Source organism: Coturnix japonica, chromosome 13, assembly GCF_001577835.2.
Source record: "Coturnix japonica isolate 7356 chromosome 13, Coturnix japonica 2.1, whole genome shotgun sequence".
Lineage (NCBI taxonomy): Eukaryota > Metazoa > Chordata > Aves > Galliformes > Phasianidae > Coturnix > Coturnix japonica.
In genome coordinates, this window is record NC_029528.1 from 12,248,796 (window position 1) to 12,262,445 (window position 13,650).

At 54.7% G+C, this 13,650-nt stretch overlaps 2 protein-coding genes across 3 annotated transcripts in view; one reads left to right on the forward strand and one right to left on the reverse strand.

The window, feature by feature from the left end:
* Positions 1-13,650, forward strand: part of LOC107320452 (serine protease inhibitor Kazal-type 5-like) — an 86,543-nt gene that overhangs the window by 1,288 nt on the left and 71,605 nt on the right. The window lies entirely within an intron of this gene.
* On the reverse strand, positions 2,278-13,459 carry HRH2 (histamine receptor H2). 2 transcript variants are annotated; one of them, XM_015876415.2, is made up of 4 exons: positions 11,845-13,455; positions 6,964-8,470; positions 4,877-5,020; positions 2,278-3,343 (listed from the first exon to the last, which is right to left on the reverse strand). In XM_015876415.2, the coding sequence occupies exons 2-3, from the start codon at positions 8,055-8,057 to the stop codon at positions 5,002-5,004; spliced, it is 1,113 nt and encodes a 370-aa protein (XP_015731901.1). In that variant the 5' UTR covers positions 8,058-8,470; positions 11,845-13,455; the 3' UTR covers positions 2,278-3,343; positions 4,877-5,001. The 2 variants fall into 2 exon arrangements, with proteins under 2 accessions (XP_015731901.1, XP_032303294.1); XM_032447403.1 differs by lacking the exons at positions 2,278-3,343; positions 4,877-5,020 and adding an exon at positions 5,051-6,045 and having other exon boundaries at positions 11,845-13,459.

The following is a 13,650-nucleotide window of genomic DNA, read 5'->3' on the forward strand; positions in this document are numbered from 1 at the left end:
TGACCCTGGGGGTGCCTGGGCTCCTCTGGCCCCATCTGAGCTGAGCACCAGGAGGGTGTTGGGGTGTATCCAGCCCCTTAATGAAGGGTCTAATCACCCTGGAAAGAGCAGTGGACTTATCTCAACCTTGAAGCAGGCTGAGTGAGTGGAGCGGGCACGCAGCCCTCGGGGAGGGATGGCGGAGGGGGGCCGAGGGGGCCTTTTTCCTTTTGAGCTATTTGCAGATGTATCAACGGAGAGAACAAAACCCCACAGCTCTGCTGGAACGCCTGTCCCCGTTGTCCCCAAGGTGTCCCCGTGTGCCCTTGCTGCCATCCCCTGTGCGAGTCCCATCCTCCCACTCACAGAGGGCTCCGTGATGACCACTAAAATCAGGGCAGGGGGGCTGCTGGCCAGGGCATGTGGGCTCTATGGGGTCCCCTCTCCTGCTGAAGCCACGCGGTGAGCACAGTGGTGCAATGGGGCTGTGCACAGAGCCTGCCTCTCCCTCAGGAATGAGGACAAATGACCCAAATATAGCCTGGGGTCGGCACAGCCCAGGGACGTGCAGGAGATGAGGATCATTTATTGCTCTGCAGTGTGATGTTTGCAGGGAAAGGGAGCCCTGCGCGGTGGGCATTGCTGCTGCCACGGAGGGAGGGGACTTTGTGAGCTGCTGAGGGAGAAGGATTTCTCTGGCTTGGCTTGTTTTGCTGCAGAAAGGCGGTTTCAGTGCTGAGGGTAAGGGAAATGAGACAGAAAAACGCCTCCCATTAAGCAAAAAGGATGGAGAACCATGCGTAATGGTGCTGCTGCAGGGGCTGCGGGCACTGGGTTTGCATCCTCACACCAGTGCCTGCAGGAGCAGCAGCACACACACAGTGTGCCATGTCCTGCTCCATCACCACCCCATGGACACGGGCAGCTCCACTGTGCCATCACATCACTCTGCCTGTGTGGTGTCACCCTGCGTGGATTCAGTGTTGGCCGGGGATGCTCCTGCTTTGCCGTGTTAGTGTGGGGGGCTGGTGGTCCCCAGCCTGTGGGCTGCCAGTGCTGGCATCTGCAAGGTCCTGGGCTTCCCCACTGAGGACATGGGGTGTCAGTGGCTGGACGGATGGACAGGTCTCCATCATGCAGCTGTGGTGTCATCTTGGTGCCTGGGGACACCAAACCCTTGGGACCTGAGCTAAGGGCGGACTTCTGGGAGGTGCTTTGAGGTGGGAGATGATACCGGACTCCGAGGACCCCGGCACTGCTGCCCTGTGGGGCTGGAGGTGACCTGAATGGGGACACGTTTCTGTCCTACTTGTGCCCTCTAGTGGCTCTGTCCTCCCTCCGGTCCCACGGCCACATGCCCGGCGGTCCCACGGCACGGAGACCTCAGAGCCAGAGCTGTTTGGTGTGCGATCCCATTGCGTTTTATTGAAGAAAACTAAATCTTGGGACTTGCAAAACAAAGTTTCTCTCTCTCTCTCTCTTTTTTGTTTGCTTGGGGCTGCTTTCTACCTTTCCATCTCTGTTTAATTACATGAGAGCCCAAAAAACCCCAACAAGGATTTCTTCTTCTTCTTCTTCTACTGATGTTTCTCTTTTATATAAAAGAAATAAACCAGTCCTTTGCTACACTCCTGGGAGGGGGACACACCAGAGTGCCCTACAGCAGCTCCTATATCCCCTCCCCACAGCCCTTTCTGTGCCTTTGGGTCCTACCCGGAGCTGTGGCTGCATCCCTGAAGAGCCCAAAGGATGGAGGTGTCCCTGCACACTTGGCTGGCAGGAAGATATTCCTATCTGAGAAAGCAGATGTTGCTTAGGAGCTTTCTAAGCGCTTTCTCCTCCCTCTCAGAACTGCTGCTTGGAGAAAGAATTTAATCCCCTTTTGTTGCACATACAGGGGAGAACAAAACCAAATGCCACCTGGAAAAGTTTCCTGCTGTTGTTCTGCAGGGTTTGGCACCAGGATCTGGATGAGCTGTCACTGCAGTGGATGGGATCAAAGGGCGACAGGTGCTGGCACCTGGAGATGGGCTTCACCCCATGCTGACACAGCACCAACCCAGCCCCATGGCATCAAACCAAGCAGCACCAGGGCTCTGCCAGCGTGGTGAGGGGCTGCAGGGCTGCAGCCACGCAGCTGTTCTGCATTTTGGATTTCTCCCCCTTCCAGCCTCGTTAGTATTGAAATTAAAAACAAGTGCTTGCAAGTTGGTGGCTGTTCTCCAGGACCCCAATTAGTAAATCTCTTCATCCCCCCAGGGCTGCAATCTAATAATAATAAAAAAGAAAACACACAACAACCCCAAACAAGCCCCAAACCTTGTTTGATGGATCGGGAGTGCTACCAAAACAGTCGGGAGCGGCTCTTCCTGCTTAGTACGGTAATTAAACACTTCAATTGCAATTATTTTTGCAATTAGATCAGTCTCTAATTGTTATCATAGGTGGCAGAGCTTTGGGTGGGGTGCGTTTTTCAGATCTTCCTCCCTGAGTTGGGGGGGAAGGGTGGATGTTATGGGTATTTCTGGCCTGGCACAGGGTGGGGGGGGGGCTATGGGACAGAGAGGGGCCGGGTCTGGAGCCGCAAGCAGAGGGAGCTCCGAACACATAATGCTGCCCGGTCCGGGGGGGCTGAAGCCGCTCTGCTGCCCCCACTGCCCCCCCCGCTCTTGGAGTGCTGTATGTGAGCGCAGCGGAGAGGAAGGGGTGGGTACAGAGGGATGGATGGAGGGGGGGGGTTAGAGGGGGCTCTTCTCGAGGCAGAGTGTGCTTGGAGAAATCAATCGTGCCGTTCTGCCTCTGTGTTAAACGGGATTTTATACGGCTGAGTTCTGCCCAGGCTCGCTCGCTTATATCCCGGTTTTGCAGACTCGGCGTTGAGCTGCTGCGGGTTCGGAAAGAGCCTGGGGCAGCCTCGCTGCTTGGTGGCTCCCGTGACTCTGGGTCATCTCTCCTTGCCGGGGGGCTGAGGGTGTGAAGACCACAGAGAGCAGGGGACGCCCCGTATCCCCGAGGTGGAGCTGCTCTTTGCCCCGTGAGGATGCTGCAGGGATGCACGTGTTGTGATAGTGGCCGTCTATAGCCCCCTGCTGCCCTGCCCCACCGGGACCCTCTGGGAGGTGGATGTTTCCCTTTGACGGAGCACCGGGGGGCGCAGTGCCTGTCCTGGTTTGGGCTGTCTGGCACCGAGGTTGCTGCTATATCTCCTTTTCTTTGCTGTGCCTGATCCCCAGACCTGCTGGGGGTGTGCCCTGGCTCTCATGGTGCAGGTTCTTCTGTGCTCCTGGGAAGAAACGTGGGCAGGCAGAGGCCTTTCCAGCATCATCTGGGGAGGCAGCAAGTGCCACGTACCAGCACAGGGATCCTACAGGGGAACAGAGAGACCATTCAAAGCACGTGCAGGTATTTCCTTGCCCCATGTTCCACTTCCTGCCGCACGAGGGATTCTGCATTAAGCACTTGTTGTGGTTGGGGGGGGTCTATGGTGTGATGCTGAGAGGATGTTCTCAGCAGAGTGCAGCTGTGTGCTCAGAGCTGTTGAGGGGCAGAGCTCAGCAGTGTTACCCAGAGCTCATCTTCTGATGCTCCCTCAGAGGAGCTGTATGTTGCTTTGTGGCTTTCTCTGCTCACTCTTCCCCTCTCTGTGGGCCAGCAGCAGTGGCTGTGCTGTCACATCTGTGAATAACTGAGTCAAAGTGACACTCGTGGGCGTGCTGGGGTCAGCAGTGCTCTGCCTCAGAGTGATCCCTCTCCCTCCTTTGCAGGTGGGTGCTGCAGGGCTTTGCTTGGCTCCTGTTGAGGTGCATTCAGATCAGCCCTCGCATGAGGTGATGTTTCCTGTCCTCACTTCTATGTCAGAGAGAGGAAATCTGTGGCCGCAGCAGGACCTCAGATCTGCAAACCTCTGCCTAGATTGACTGTGCTTTGCCGTGCTGATTAGATTAGAAATCTCTTGGGGGAGGTTGGCATCTGGTCTCTGCTCTGTGGAAACTAAATGTTGTTCAGAAGATGTGTGCACAAAGAGCGTGACTGGAATTGGCTGCTCCTCTATTCTGCTGGCTGGGAGGTTTGGGACACCTCCAGCTTGGGGTTGGGGTGGTGGTGATTTCTCCCCCTGGGAGCAGTCTCTGTGCTGTGCTCTCCCCATGCTGTCACCTCCATATGTCACAGCCAGGGACTTACACCCCAGTGGGGCCCCATACTTGGGGCTGTCAGCATGACCTTGGCAGGGGTGTGCTCCTCTAGCCTGCCATGTATGGGTGACCTCATTTTTCACCCCCTGGGCTCAATCAATACAGGAGAGCCCACGTTATCAGCATGCAGAGTTTGAGAGAGAGAGAGAGAGCGTGGAGGTCAGGATGACCTTGCCCAGTCCTTGCAGGGGAGGGCTGCACAAAGTGGCTCTCGGGAGCTCAAGGGTATCCCATTGCACAGGGGCAAATGGCCATATCCTCTGCATAGTGCTGCTGGGGACAGTGGAGATAGCCAGTGTCAGTGTCTCAACCTGGCAGCCCAGTCAGGTGGTGACTTATGGCATTAATGTAGGCTTGAGAGAAAACAGTGTGCTGGAAAGCTGCTATTTGGCACAGCTGCCTCTGCAGTGCGTAGTGGCAGCTCTAAACATGGACAAGGGGAGCTGGCAGCATCTTCCAGAGCATCATGAAGTGTTTTCTTGTGCCCTTGCACTTCAAGAGCAGCTGGAGAAAGAGAAGGGATAGCTCTGGGCAGCTGCCCTGGGTTTGGAGAGCAAATGCTCCCAGAGGGAGGATGTACCTCTGGTGCTATTGTTCCCTGCATGACTGACTTTTGGGATGGGATGTCTTGACCTGGAAAAATGCAATGGATGTTCCCATTCATTAAACACAGCAGCACCCTGAGACCCCAGTCCTGTACTCACCCTGCAGACCTTGCCTCTACTCTCAGGTTTCTCCCCAAGGGAAATCCAGCTGCGTCCTTTCAGCCTTGCAGGGTGATGGAAGAGAGCAGCCAGGAGTGGAGGCCGGGAGGTGGGGTGGCTGAGGCTCATGGGAAAGCTCTGTCACTAGAAAGAGTGAAATTGCACATGGAGATGTAAAGAGATGAGTTGGTGCCAGTGTGGGTGAGCCTGAAGGCTTTGCTCTGCACACACCAGTTGATGCCTGCATGGAGTTGAGCCCATAGGAAGGAACAGGATGTTGTGGCTGGGGCAGGTCCCGTCCCATGAGAGTTGGACTCTGCTTTCCATTACTGCTTCTTCAGTGAGTTCTTTCCCTGCTTAATGTGTGGCAGGAGGTGAGGAGTTGCTGCCCTCCATTGCCCTGCACACTGCCCATGGAAATGCAGGCTGTGTCACAATGGCTGTGGTGCATGCTTTTTCCATACCGGGGATGGGGCTGACCCCTGTCCCTGTGCTTGACATCCCCTGAGACCACTCAGATTTCTCCAGTGCTCTTACTAATGGTTGCTTGTATTTTTCATGTACTTTGTAACAGGAAGGAACATAATGGGTAATATTTCAAAATGCTTTCCCCTGAACAACCCCATGGGGCTGCTCTAGGCAGAGCTCTGCTGGGCTCCAGTCTTATTTGGAGGGAGATATGGGTTTGTCAGTGATTTGTGCTGTTCTGTCACTGTGGCTGGAGGAGAGGGACCGTGTTTCTATGAGCTCAGGGTGACGTTGGCTGTAGGGGTCTGGGTGACTCCTGCATGGTCCTGGGGTCTCAGACACCCAGTATGTGGGAAGGGGAGGAAGTGGGAGAGGCCCATGCCATCCTTGGTGCATCATTTCTAGGTAAGTGAGTAGTCAGATAAACAGGGAAAGTAAAACCAATAACTGAACGTTCGGCCCTCAAATTGATTTTTATCTGATCACAAGCAGAAACCACAGCAGTGATGCTGGCTGGTACGGGAAAGAGCTCTCTGGTTTTTGAAAGGTCAAGAAACATCCCTGTCCTTGTGTCTTCCCCTCTGCTTCCTGCAGTGCCCAATATGTGCCCCAATGCAGCACTGCCTGCTATTCAGCCTCTTCCCTCCAATGTTCTGCTTCATTTGGGCACAAATCCAGAGAGGAAACATTTATTTCTCCTGCTGGAAAGAGGTGAGAGATGCTCACCTTCTTACTGATCTCATTCAAGTGCACTCAAGTATTAGAAAGGAGCCAAACCCGCCCAACTGACTGAGCCCCAGCACCCGATCCAGCCTATTGCTGTGTCCTCCCCCAGTGTTCTCTGCTCTCCCCTGGGTATGGGCTGTAATGCTGTGCAGGAACCAGCTGCTGTTTTGCACTGCACAAACAATTTAGTTAAATAAAATCCCACGTGGTGCTCTACAGGAGCAGCACAGGTCTCCTTCCAGCCCCATCTGTGTCTGCAGAAGCATCTTTGCTGTGCCTGGTGTGTGTCTGAGCCTGATACAGGCTGAGCCTTTCGCGCAGCTCTGCCCTCTGCTTCACCTCCCTGCTTTCTCCTTCCTAAGGCTTCACACTGTGTCTTGGGAATGGTATCAAGGACACGTGCAGCAGGGAGTGAAAGAACAGCTTATCAGTGGGATGGAAAGTTTCTGGGCTATCGGGAAGGGTTATCAGTTGCCACTGCCTAGAAGTTAGATTAAGGTTTGGGAGCAGCAGTTCACATCATGGCACAGCATGTGTCTGTGTTCTCCTTATCTCAGGTGGGCCAAGAAGGTGCAGGCTGATCCCATGGGATGGGGATGCCTGGGCACAGTGCGTGTTTCCCATCCATCTTCCCCATCACTACACCCCTTCCAGGGTCCTGTCCCTGGTGATGCTTGGGGTACTGCTGTGGGGAGATTTATGGCTCTATGTGTGGATGTTTGTGTTCCTAGAAAAGTTTGCCAACCTAATTTTAGCTGTTTTTGCTCCAGAGATGGGAATGGAACTTGCTGTTGGCTGAGCTTGCTGCTGGGGCAGACTGAGAGCAGCAGTGCTGGGTGTCTGAGCTGATGGGGTCCTAGGAGACCAGCAGTGTGATTGTGGGGGGCTCTTACCTCTGCAGGGCTCCATCTGCCAGCAAGGAGCCCTTCCCGTTCCTCATCTCCAGCTTCAGGCATTTCCCCTCCTGCCCATCCAGGCTTTCCCCGCAGCTCCTGCCCCGGGGCTGACTCTTCTGTAGGGAGCAATTGGGGTCCCCTGTCCTCCAGCAGTGCAACAAGTGCTGGTATGCCACCCGAAAATCTCTGTTGAACGTCCCATAGAGGATGGGGTTCAGTGCTGAGTTGGCGTAGCCCAGCCAGAGTACGATGGACATGGGTGTGCCTTTCACACTGCTGTCCCCCCACACCCCTCGGTATGTGAACACTGTGAAATAGGGGAACCAGCAGACAATGAAGGCTCCCATCACCACTGCCAGCGTCACAGTGGCTTTGTGCTCCTTCACCATGGGTGGCATGGGGCTGTTGCTGCTGCAGCACCACGTGTGGTTTATCCTCTTGGCCTGTTCCCTCGCTATCTTGAATATTCGGTAGTAAGTGATGCACATGATGACCAGAGGGATGTAGAAGGTGAGCAAAGAGTCCACCAGCCCGTACACAGAGTTCACTTCCAGCTTGCACTCCCTGGTGCAGTTGGGTGTTGTGTTCTGGACCGTTGTCCCATTGGTATTCCATCCCAGGTGGATGGGGAGGAAGGAGACCATCAATGAAACTGTCCAAATAACAACCAAGCCCACGGCCACGCGGGATGGAGTGACCAGCTGCTGGTAGCGCAGCGGGGTGGTGACGGCGAAGTAGCGATCCAGGCTGATAATGAAGAGGTTGAGGATGGAGGCCGTGCACAGCATGACATCCAGGCTGAGGTAGATGTTGCACAGTGTGCTGCCGAAGGGCCACTCGCTGGTGAGCTCATAGAAGGCAGAGAAGGGCAGCACCAGCAGGGCCAGCAGCAGGTCGGTGATGGCCAACGAGACGATGATGCAGTTGGTCAGGCTGCGGAGCCGGCGGTCCAGAGTGACGGCCAAGCACACAATGATGTTACCACAGAGAGTGAACATGATGAGCAGGGCCAGGCAGGACCCGACCAGCAGCTGCAGGGGGAAGTCCATGGTTTTTGAAGGGTTTGTGAGGTTGCTACATGGATCCATCATGCAGTCGCATGGGTGGAATGGTTCTGCTCTCAGTGACTCTATAGATGCTTTGAGTGAGCCTCTACTGGGCAGTCCTGGAATTCCTTCCAAACCAGTCTTGGGCCTATGATGGCCTTGGAGATCACAGCAGGGTCCCCTTCGCACATTCAGCCTTGTCTACTGAGCATGATGTGACAAAGGAATGATGTTCCCCTGCAACTTTCTTGTGTGACTGGGTCCATCTGGGGCTGGAGCTGATCCCCGTGGCACTGCTGGTGGGTGTCAGCTGCTCCCTTCTCTCATGCAAAGGCCAGCAGGATCAGATGCTATGGGGTCAGGTCCCACGGTGCCTGGTGCCTGCCTTGCTCTGTGTGCTTGGGTCAGAGATGGTGGCCAGCAGTACTCATCAGGGAGCTCCTCTACCACAGGACAGCCTGCAAAGATAGCACCAGGTCAGGGCTATAGTGGGCAACAGTCCCTTGGGCAGCCCCTCCAGAAATAAATTGGGCATCTGCATCTCCCTGGTGCCTAGGCTCAATTAGACCTGAACTGGAAAGTTCTTTGGCAGCTGGGGACAGCAGACCCTGCTGGCTGCCTCTCGCTTTGGAGTGCCCATGCGGTGTAGGGGTGGTTTCAGAGGAAAGAAGTTCCTACAGGCTTGTGATATGAAAAAAAAAAGGGCTGGATTGAAATGAGGAAAGAGCTTTCCAGAGGGAGCGGTGCACTTCATTTATGCACTCTAGTAAAATTAATCAGCACTGCGTGATTCATGAGGCTCCACAGCTGAACTTCTTAAACTCTGTGCCTCTAACAGCACTTTGAGCAGTTCCATGCCTTGTGCTGATCTCCACTGTTAGCAGCCACGTGGCTCAACCAGCTCAGGGAGGAGATCTCCCATTACTTAGAGGCTCCTGCTCTACCCTAAGCAGAGCAAGATACAGGCAGGTACCAGGTGCTCTGAGGGGAACTGGGAGCAATGAACTCATGGAGGTGCCCCACATCGGGGCACTGGGATGAGGGTTGCAGGGAGGTGGCAGAGTGGCTCCTCACCTCCTGCTGCAGTACGGGCTCTTGCCATGGAAAGCTCTTTGTTCGTGCACAAAAGGATCATGGCATAAGCTGAGCGCTGCCTGCCTGCTGAAGGCAGCCAGGAGAACAGGTTGTTCTCAGAGAAGGGGGTATTTCCAAGTGAAACGGATGTTTTTCCCATTGCTTCTAACGTGCTGGAAATGGCAGGATAAATTATAGGGGGAGTAGCAGGTTTAGAAAAATACAGTGGGTGGATCAAAGTCTCCCGTGTAGCTGCTCTGCCACCCACCAACAGCCACTCCTGTGCCAGCTCACGTGGGCTTAGCTAAGGCTGTGCTAGTGGTCCAGCATCACTGCAGGGCAGGGGCACTGCTGCCTTCCTGGTACCCATTGGGAGCCTGGTCATGGTGCCCATTTCCAGTGGTGCTGGGTGAGACCCTCCTGGCGGAGTCTGCTCCTTCTGCTGTATTCAAAGCCTCCTGTGCAGGCCATGCTGACGTGGGGCAGCTGATCCTGCAGGCTGGGTCAGGAGGAGTTCTGCTCCTGTTAGCTGAGGGCGAGGAGCAGGCCCTCTGTATTTCTTGGGCAGGGAGTAGGAACATTTCCATGTGTGACAAGGAGCTGCCATCCATGGGGATGGAGCACCCATCTCTGCTGAGCTGCTACGAGCCTCTGTCCCTCCATGGGATGGGTCAGGACTCATGAGATTGGGTGAAGGATGCTGCACCTTGGGCTGGTTCTAGGCACAGCACTTGCAAAGGCAAAACCTGAACCCTACTGTGAGACTGCCCTATATTCCATATATATTCCATATATTGTCTCAGGGAAACATTCCCCAAGTGATGGCCACTGGCACACAGCTCTGCAGGAGGAGTGGCATTGCATGGCGATGCATCCTGGCCTGGACCTGTTTTTGGTCAAAACTCTTTCCCCCGAAAGCAGAGAGCTGAGCAGTGCAGTGCTGCTGAGTCACCTTGTAGTTCCTTTCCCAGCAATATGGGGCTCTGACTGGTCACTGCTGGGAGAGCTGGTCAGGCACCAGCTGTCTTCCTACAGACACTCTGGGGTTCCCTAACAGCTACATACTTCTGTGCTGTTCTCACTGCTTGGGGCAGTGACCTTTACCTTTGGACCCTAAGTGTGTGGACTTGTGACAGCCCATCTGGTTTCTGTTGAATTTTAGAACCTTTGCTTCATCTCCCATAGCCATGAAGTCCCTTGTCAGATTCAACAGTTCTCCCAAGGTTCTCACCAGTACATTTTCTTAGAGAATTTCCATGTTCTGAATCAAGAACTCTAATGAAAGCTACTAAACAAAAATGTGTCTCTACTCTGATTTTTAAGGAACTCTCTTAATAGCCTTGAGTGCATTAGCTTCTCCTGTGGCAGCTACAATCTTCTCCATCAGCCCGTCCTTTAACCTCACAGCTCCTGCAGTAATTCCTGCCTGAATGGATGCTTCCTGTTCTGTGGAAGCGTGTGGACTTTTGATCAGCTTTGTTCCCATATAAATGCTGATTATCTCCTCTAGGGCTGTGGCTGTGATTTGTTCATGAGAAATTCTCACTCACTCTCCCTTCTTCCTCCTCCTCCCTCACCTTTTAGCATCCTTTCCCCTGGTATTGTACGTTCAGGCACTTTGAACGCTTTTGCACGGAGGCAAATAGGATGTTGCACCTGGTTCTGCAGTGCCGGTAATGTTTGTTGCTCCCCATTTGTGTATTCCCTCTTCTGACTTAATAGGTTTGTGGCAAATGTATTAAAAGCAGATGGACAGGAGAGAGCACTTGGCGTGTGCCTGGACATGGCATTGGCTTTGGGGAGCATTTCCAGGTCCCCAGATCTGAGAGGTTCCCCTCTCCTGCATTAGTATGGAGCAGGGTGCTGGGACATCTCACATAGGGGCAAAACTGATTTCCTGATCCCACAAAGCTCGTGGCTTTTTCCAAAACTGTGCTCAAGTGTTTAATCAAGAGATTAAACACATGGGTTCTCTGAGAAGTGCTTTTGACAGCGTAGTGCAGCGGGGAGGGGATTTTTTGCTGCCCCTAAAAAGCAGTTGCTTCCTGGGGGATAAGCAGAGGGGCTGGGAGGCAGAAGCCAATCCCATCTGGGCTGCAAACCCTGGGAGAGCAGGAGCTCTGTGTATAGGAGTGTTCAGGATAACCCTGAATGCATTCAGCCCAAAGAGTGATACAGAAATAGGCAGAGAGCCTCCAGCACTGCAAAAGTTTGTTCTTCAGCGACTACATGAGAGGTGAAACTGAAAACAGAAGTGCTGGGCTGGCAGACATGATTTTTAGCTGCAGAAGTCAGAGCAGAGAAACTTGGATTCAGTTTCCTGCCCAAGGGCCACAGCTGGGTTTGGGGCACAGCATCCCTCTGGTCCTGGGGGCAACATCCCCTCCTGTGCCCGGGTATCAGCCCCGGGGAGCAGAGCAGCTGGGTCGGAATTGGAGGAAGGGCTTGGGCAGCTCGGGGCAAAAAGTTTACTTAGGAGCAAACCTCGTGGGGATGCTGATGGGGAGAGGTGCGAGTGCTGAATCAGGGCAGTGCTGCTGCCCCGTGCCCCCCCTCTAACCCTGCTGTTCCCCCTCTGTCCGCTCCCACCAGTAGAAATCCCCAGGCTGCCTTCTGCTCCGGGCAGGGCGTGATGGAGATAGCACAGAACGCAGAGCGGAGCACACTCCCACCCAGCGACCCCTCTGAGCTCTCGCTTAGAAATCCCTTCAGCAATGGAACAATCAAGAGAAATAAAAAAGTTATGCAAAAGCTTTACCTGGGAGCGGTCCCGGAGTCGTGCAGCCCTGCAGCAGGTGGGAGCGAGGATCACCCTGTGCCGGAGCAGCGCGTGTGCGAGCGGCAACCGCCCGCTCCCTCCCTCCTCCTTCCCCACCAATATCCAGGCAGCGCAGTGAGTCACAGCACCGGTGGGTGGGATCAGAACTCTGAACTCAGGCTCCGAGGTTACCAGCCGGTCCAAGTCGAAATGCTGGAAGGAGCCGGGCACGCTGCTTGTAGGGCTGCTCTGAGCCTCCCCCAGCGCATCCCCGAGTAGCTCTGCGTTGGCTGATGTTGCTGCTCTCGGTGCAAACCTGACTTTGCCGTTGATGCGAGCTCACGATGTGCCCAAAGCTCGGGCATCTCAGGGGGCTCGGAGAATGCAGGGAGAATCGAGGCTCTTTGGTTGCACGGGAAAAAGAGAAGCAAAAAGGGGCAGAAAGCTGCAATGCGGAAGCGGGGAGCCCCGCTGCTGGGGTGTAAGTTTGCTCCTTTTGCAGCTCGAGGTGACAGGAGCAGCCCGTGCTGCTGTGTGTGTCCCAGGCTGGTGGCAGGGGTGCTCTGGGCTGAGAGCAGCGTGGGGCTGCACCGAGCTCTGCCGGAAGCATCCACTGCATGTGTGGTGTCACAGGGAGTTGAGCCAAGTGATAAGCAGCAGGGGTGGCCCTTTGTGCTTCTGGTGTCATTCACTTGTGGGTTTCCACAAATACTAACTGCTGGGCCAGCTGTGTGGGGAGCTGCTCCCCCTTTCTGCTCTCCCCCTGGTGCTGGGCTGTCTGTGAGCTCCGTGCTGCTGGAAGAAGTAATGTTGACCATTTCCATGCCTCCCCAGTGAGCAACCAAGGGGCTGTTGTGTCACATTGCTCACCACGTGCACCCTGGGCTTCCCATGCTGGATGGAGCTGGGCTGCAATCCTCACCTCCACCCCAGCCAAGCAGAGACCCCAGCAGCCCTGGTGCACACAGCAGGACGGCCTTGGTGTGTTTGTCTCCACAGACCCAAACCCAGCTCTGTATTTCACAACCTGGGAGTCTGCTGGAGCTTCAGAGTGTTCCTGTTGGCTGGCAGCAAAGTGGTGTGTGGGGAGGGAATGCTCTGCAAAATAAAGCTCAAATCTGCTCAGGAATGTTCACCATCTGAAATCGCTGGGGTGTTGACTCCTTCTGCCCCTCAACTCTGCTCAAGGAGGGATCTTTTGGTCTAGAATCTGTCTGAGGATGGGAAGTACCCTGTAGGAATATGGAACTCTGGTTATGGGGGCAGAACCCCCTTCAGTCCCATTGCCCTTATCTCTTTCAACATAACGTTCTTGCTGCCTGGGGGCAAGAAAACCCCGCAGGCTCAGAGCTGAGAAAGCTCCATCTTCCCCTGGGGAGCTCACAGGGTTCAGACCCCATGAGGATCCAGCATGTGTAGTGATGGCAGGGACATGGGAGCTGGTGGCTGACCCACTGCTGACAACATCAGGGCTTGCCAAATAAACTCGTGGGCTGGGATATTCCCCATGTGGGCAGTCTCTAATGGGCAGTTTATTAAAGGCCGAAGCAATGCTGGGAACTGGGTGTTGGGAAATTACAAGTGAAGTTAGGGAAAGTCTGGGACTCCGGGAATAGAAGTGTAAAGTTTGGCAAATGAGGGGGCTTTGGGAAACTCTGATGGGGGCCAATGGGGCAGCATGGGGCTGGGGGTCCTGCTGGGCTCCAGCCATGGCCGGGTGGGCCCACACTGTGCAAATGGGACTTGTGAAAGGCTGCTTCCTCTATGGATGGGAGAGACTGATGGCTCGCTCTGACCATTAGGACA

Coding starts and splice junctions, on each gene's coding strand:
- HRH2 (XM_032447403.1), bottom strand. CDS start 8,057: ATGATGGATCCATGTAGCAACCTCACAAACCCTTCAAAAACCATGGAC. Junction 6,046..6,963: donor GCAGATGGAGCCCTGCAGAG/GTAAGAGCCCCC, acceptor ACCTCTTTCCAG/CAGGAGAAATAAATGTTTCC.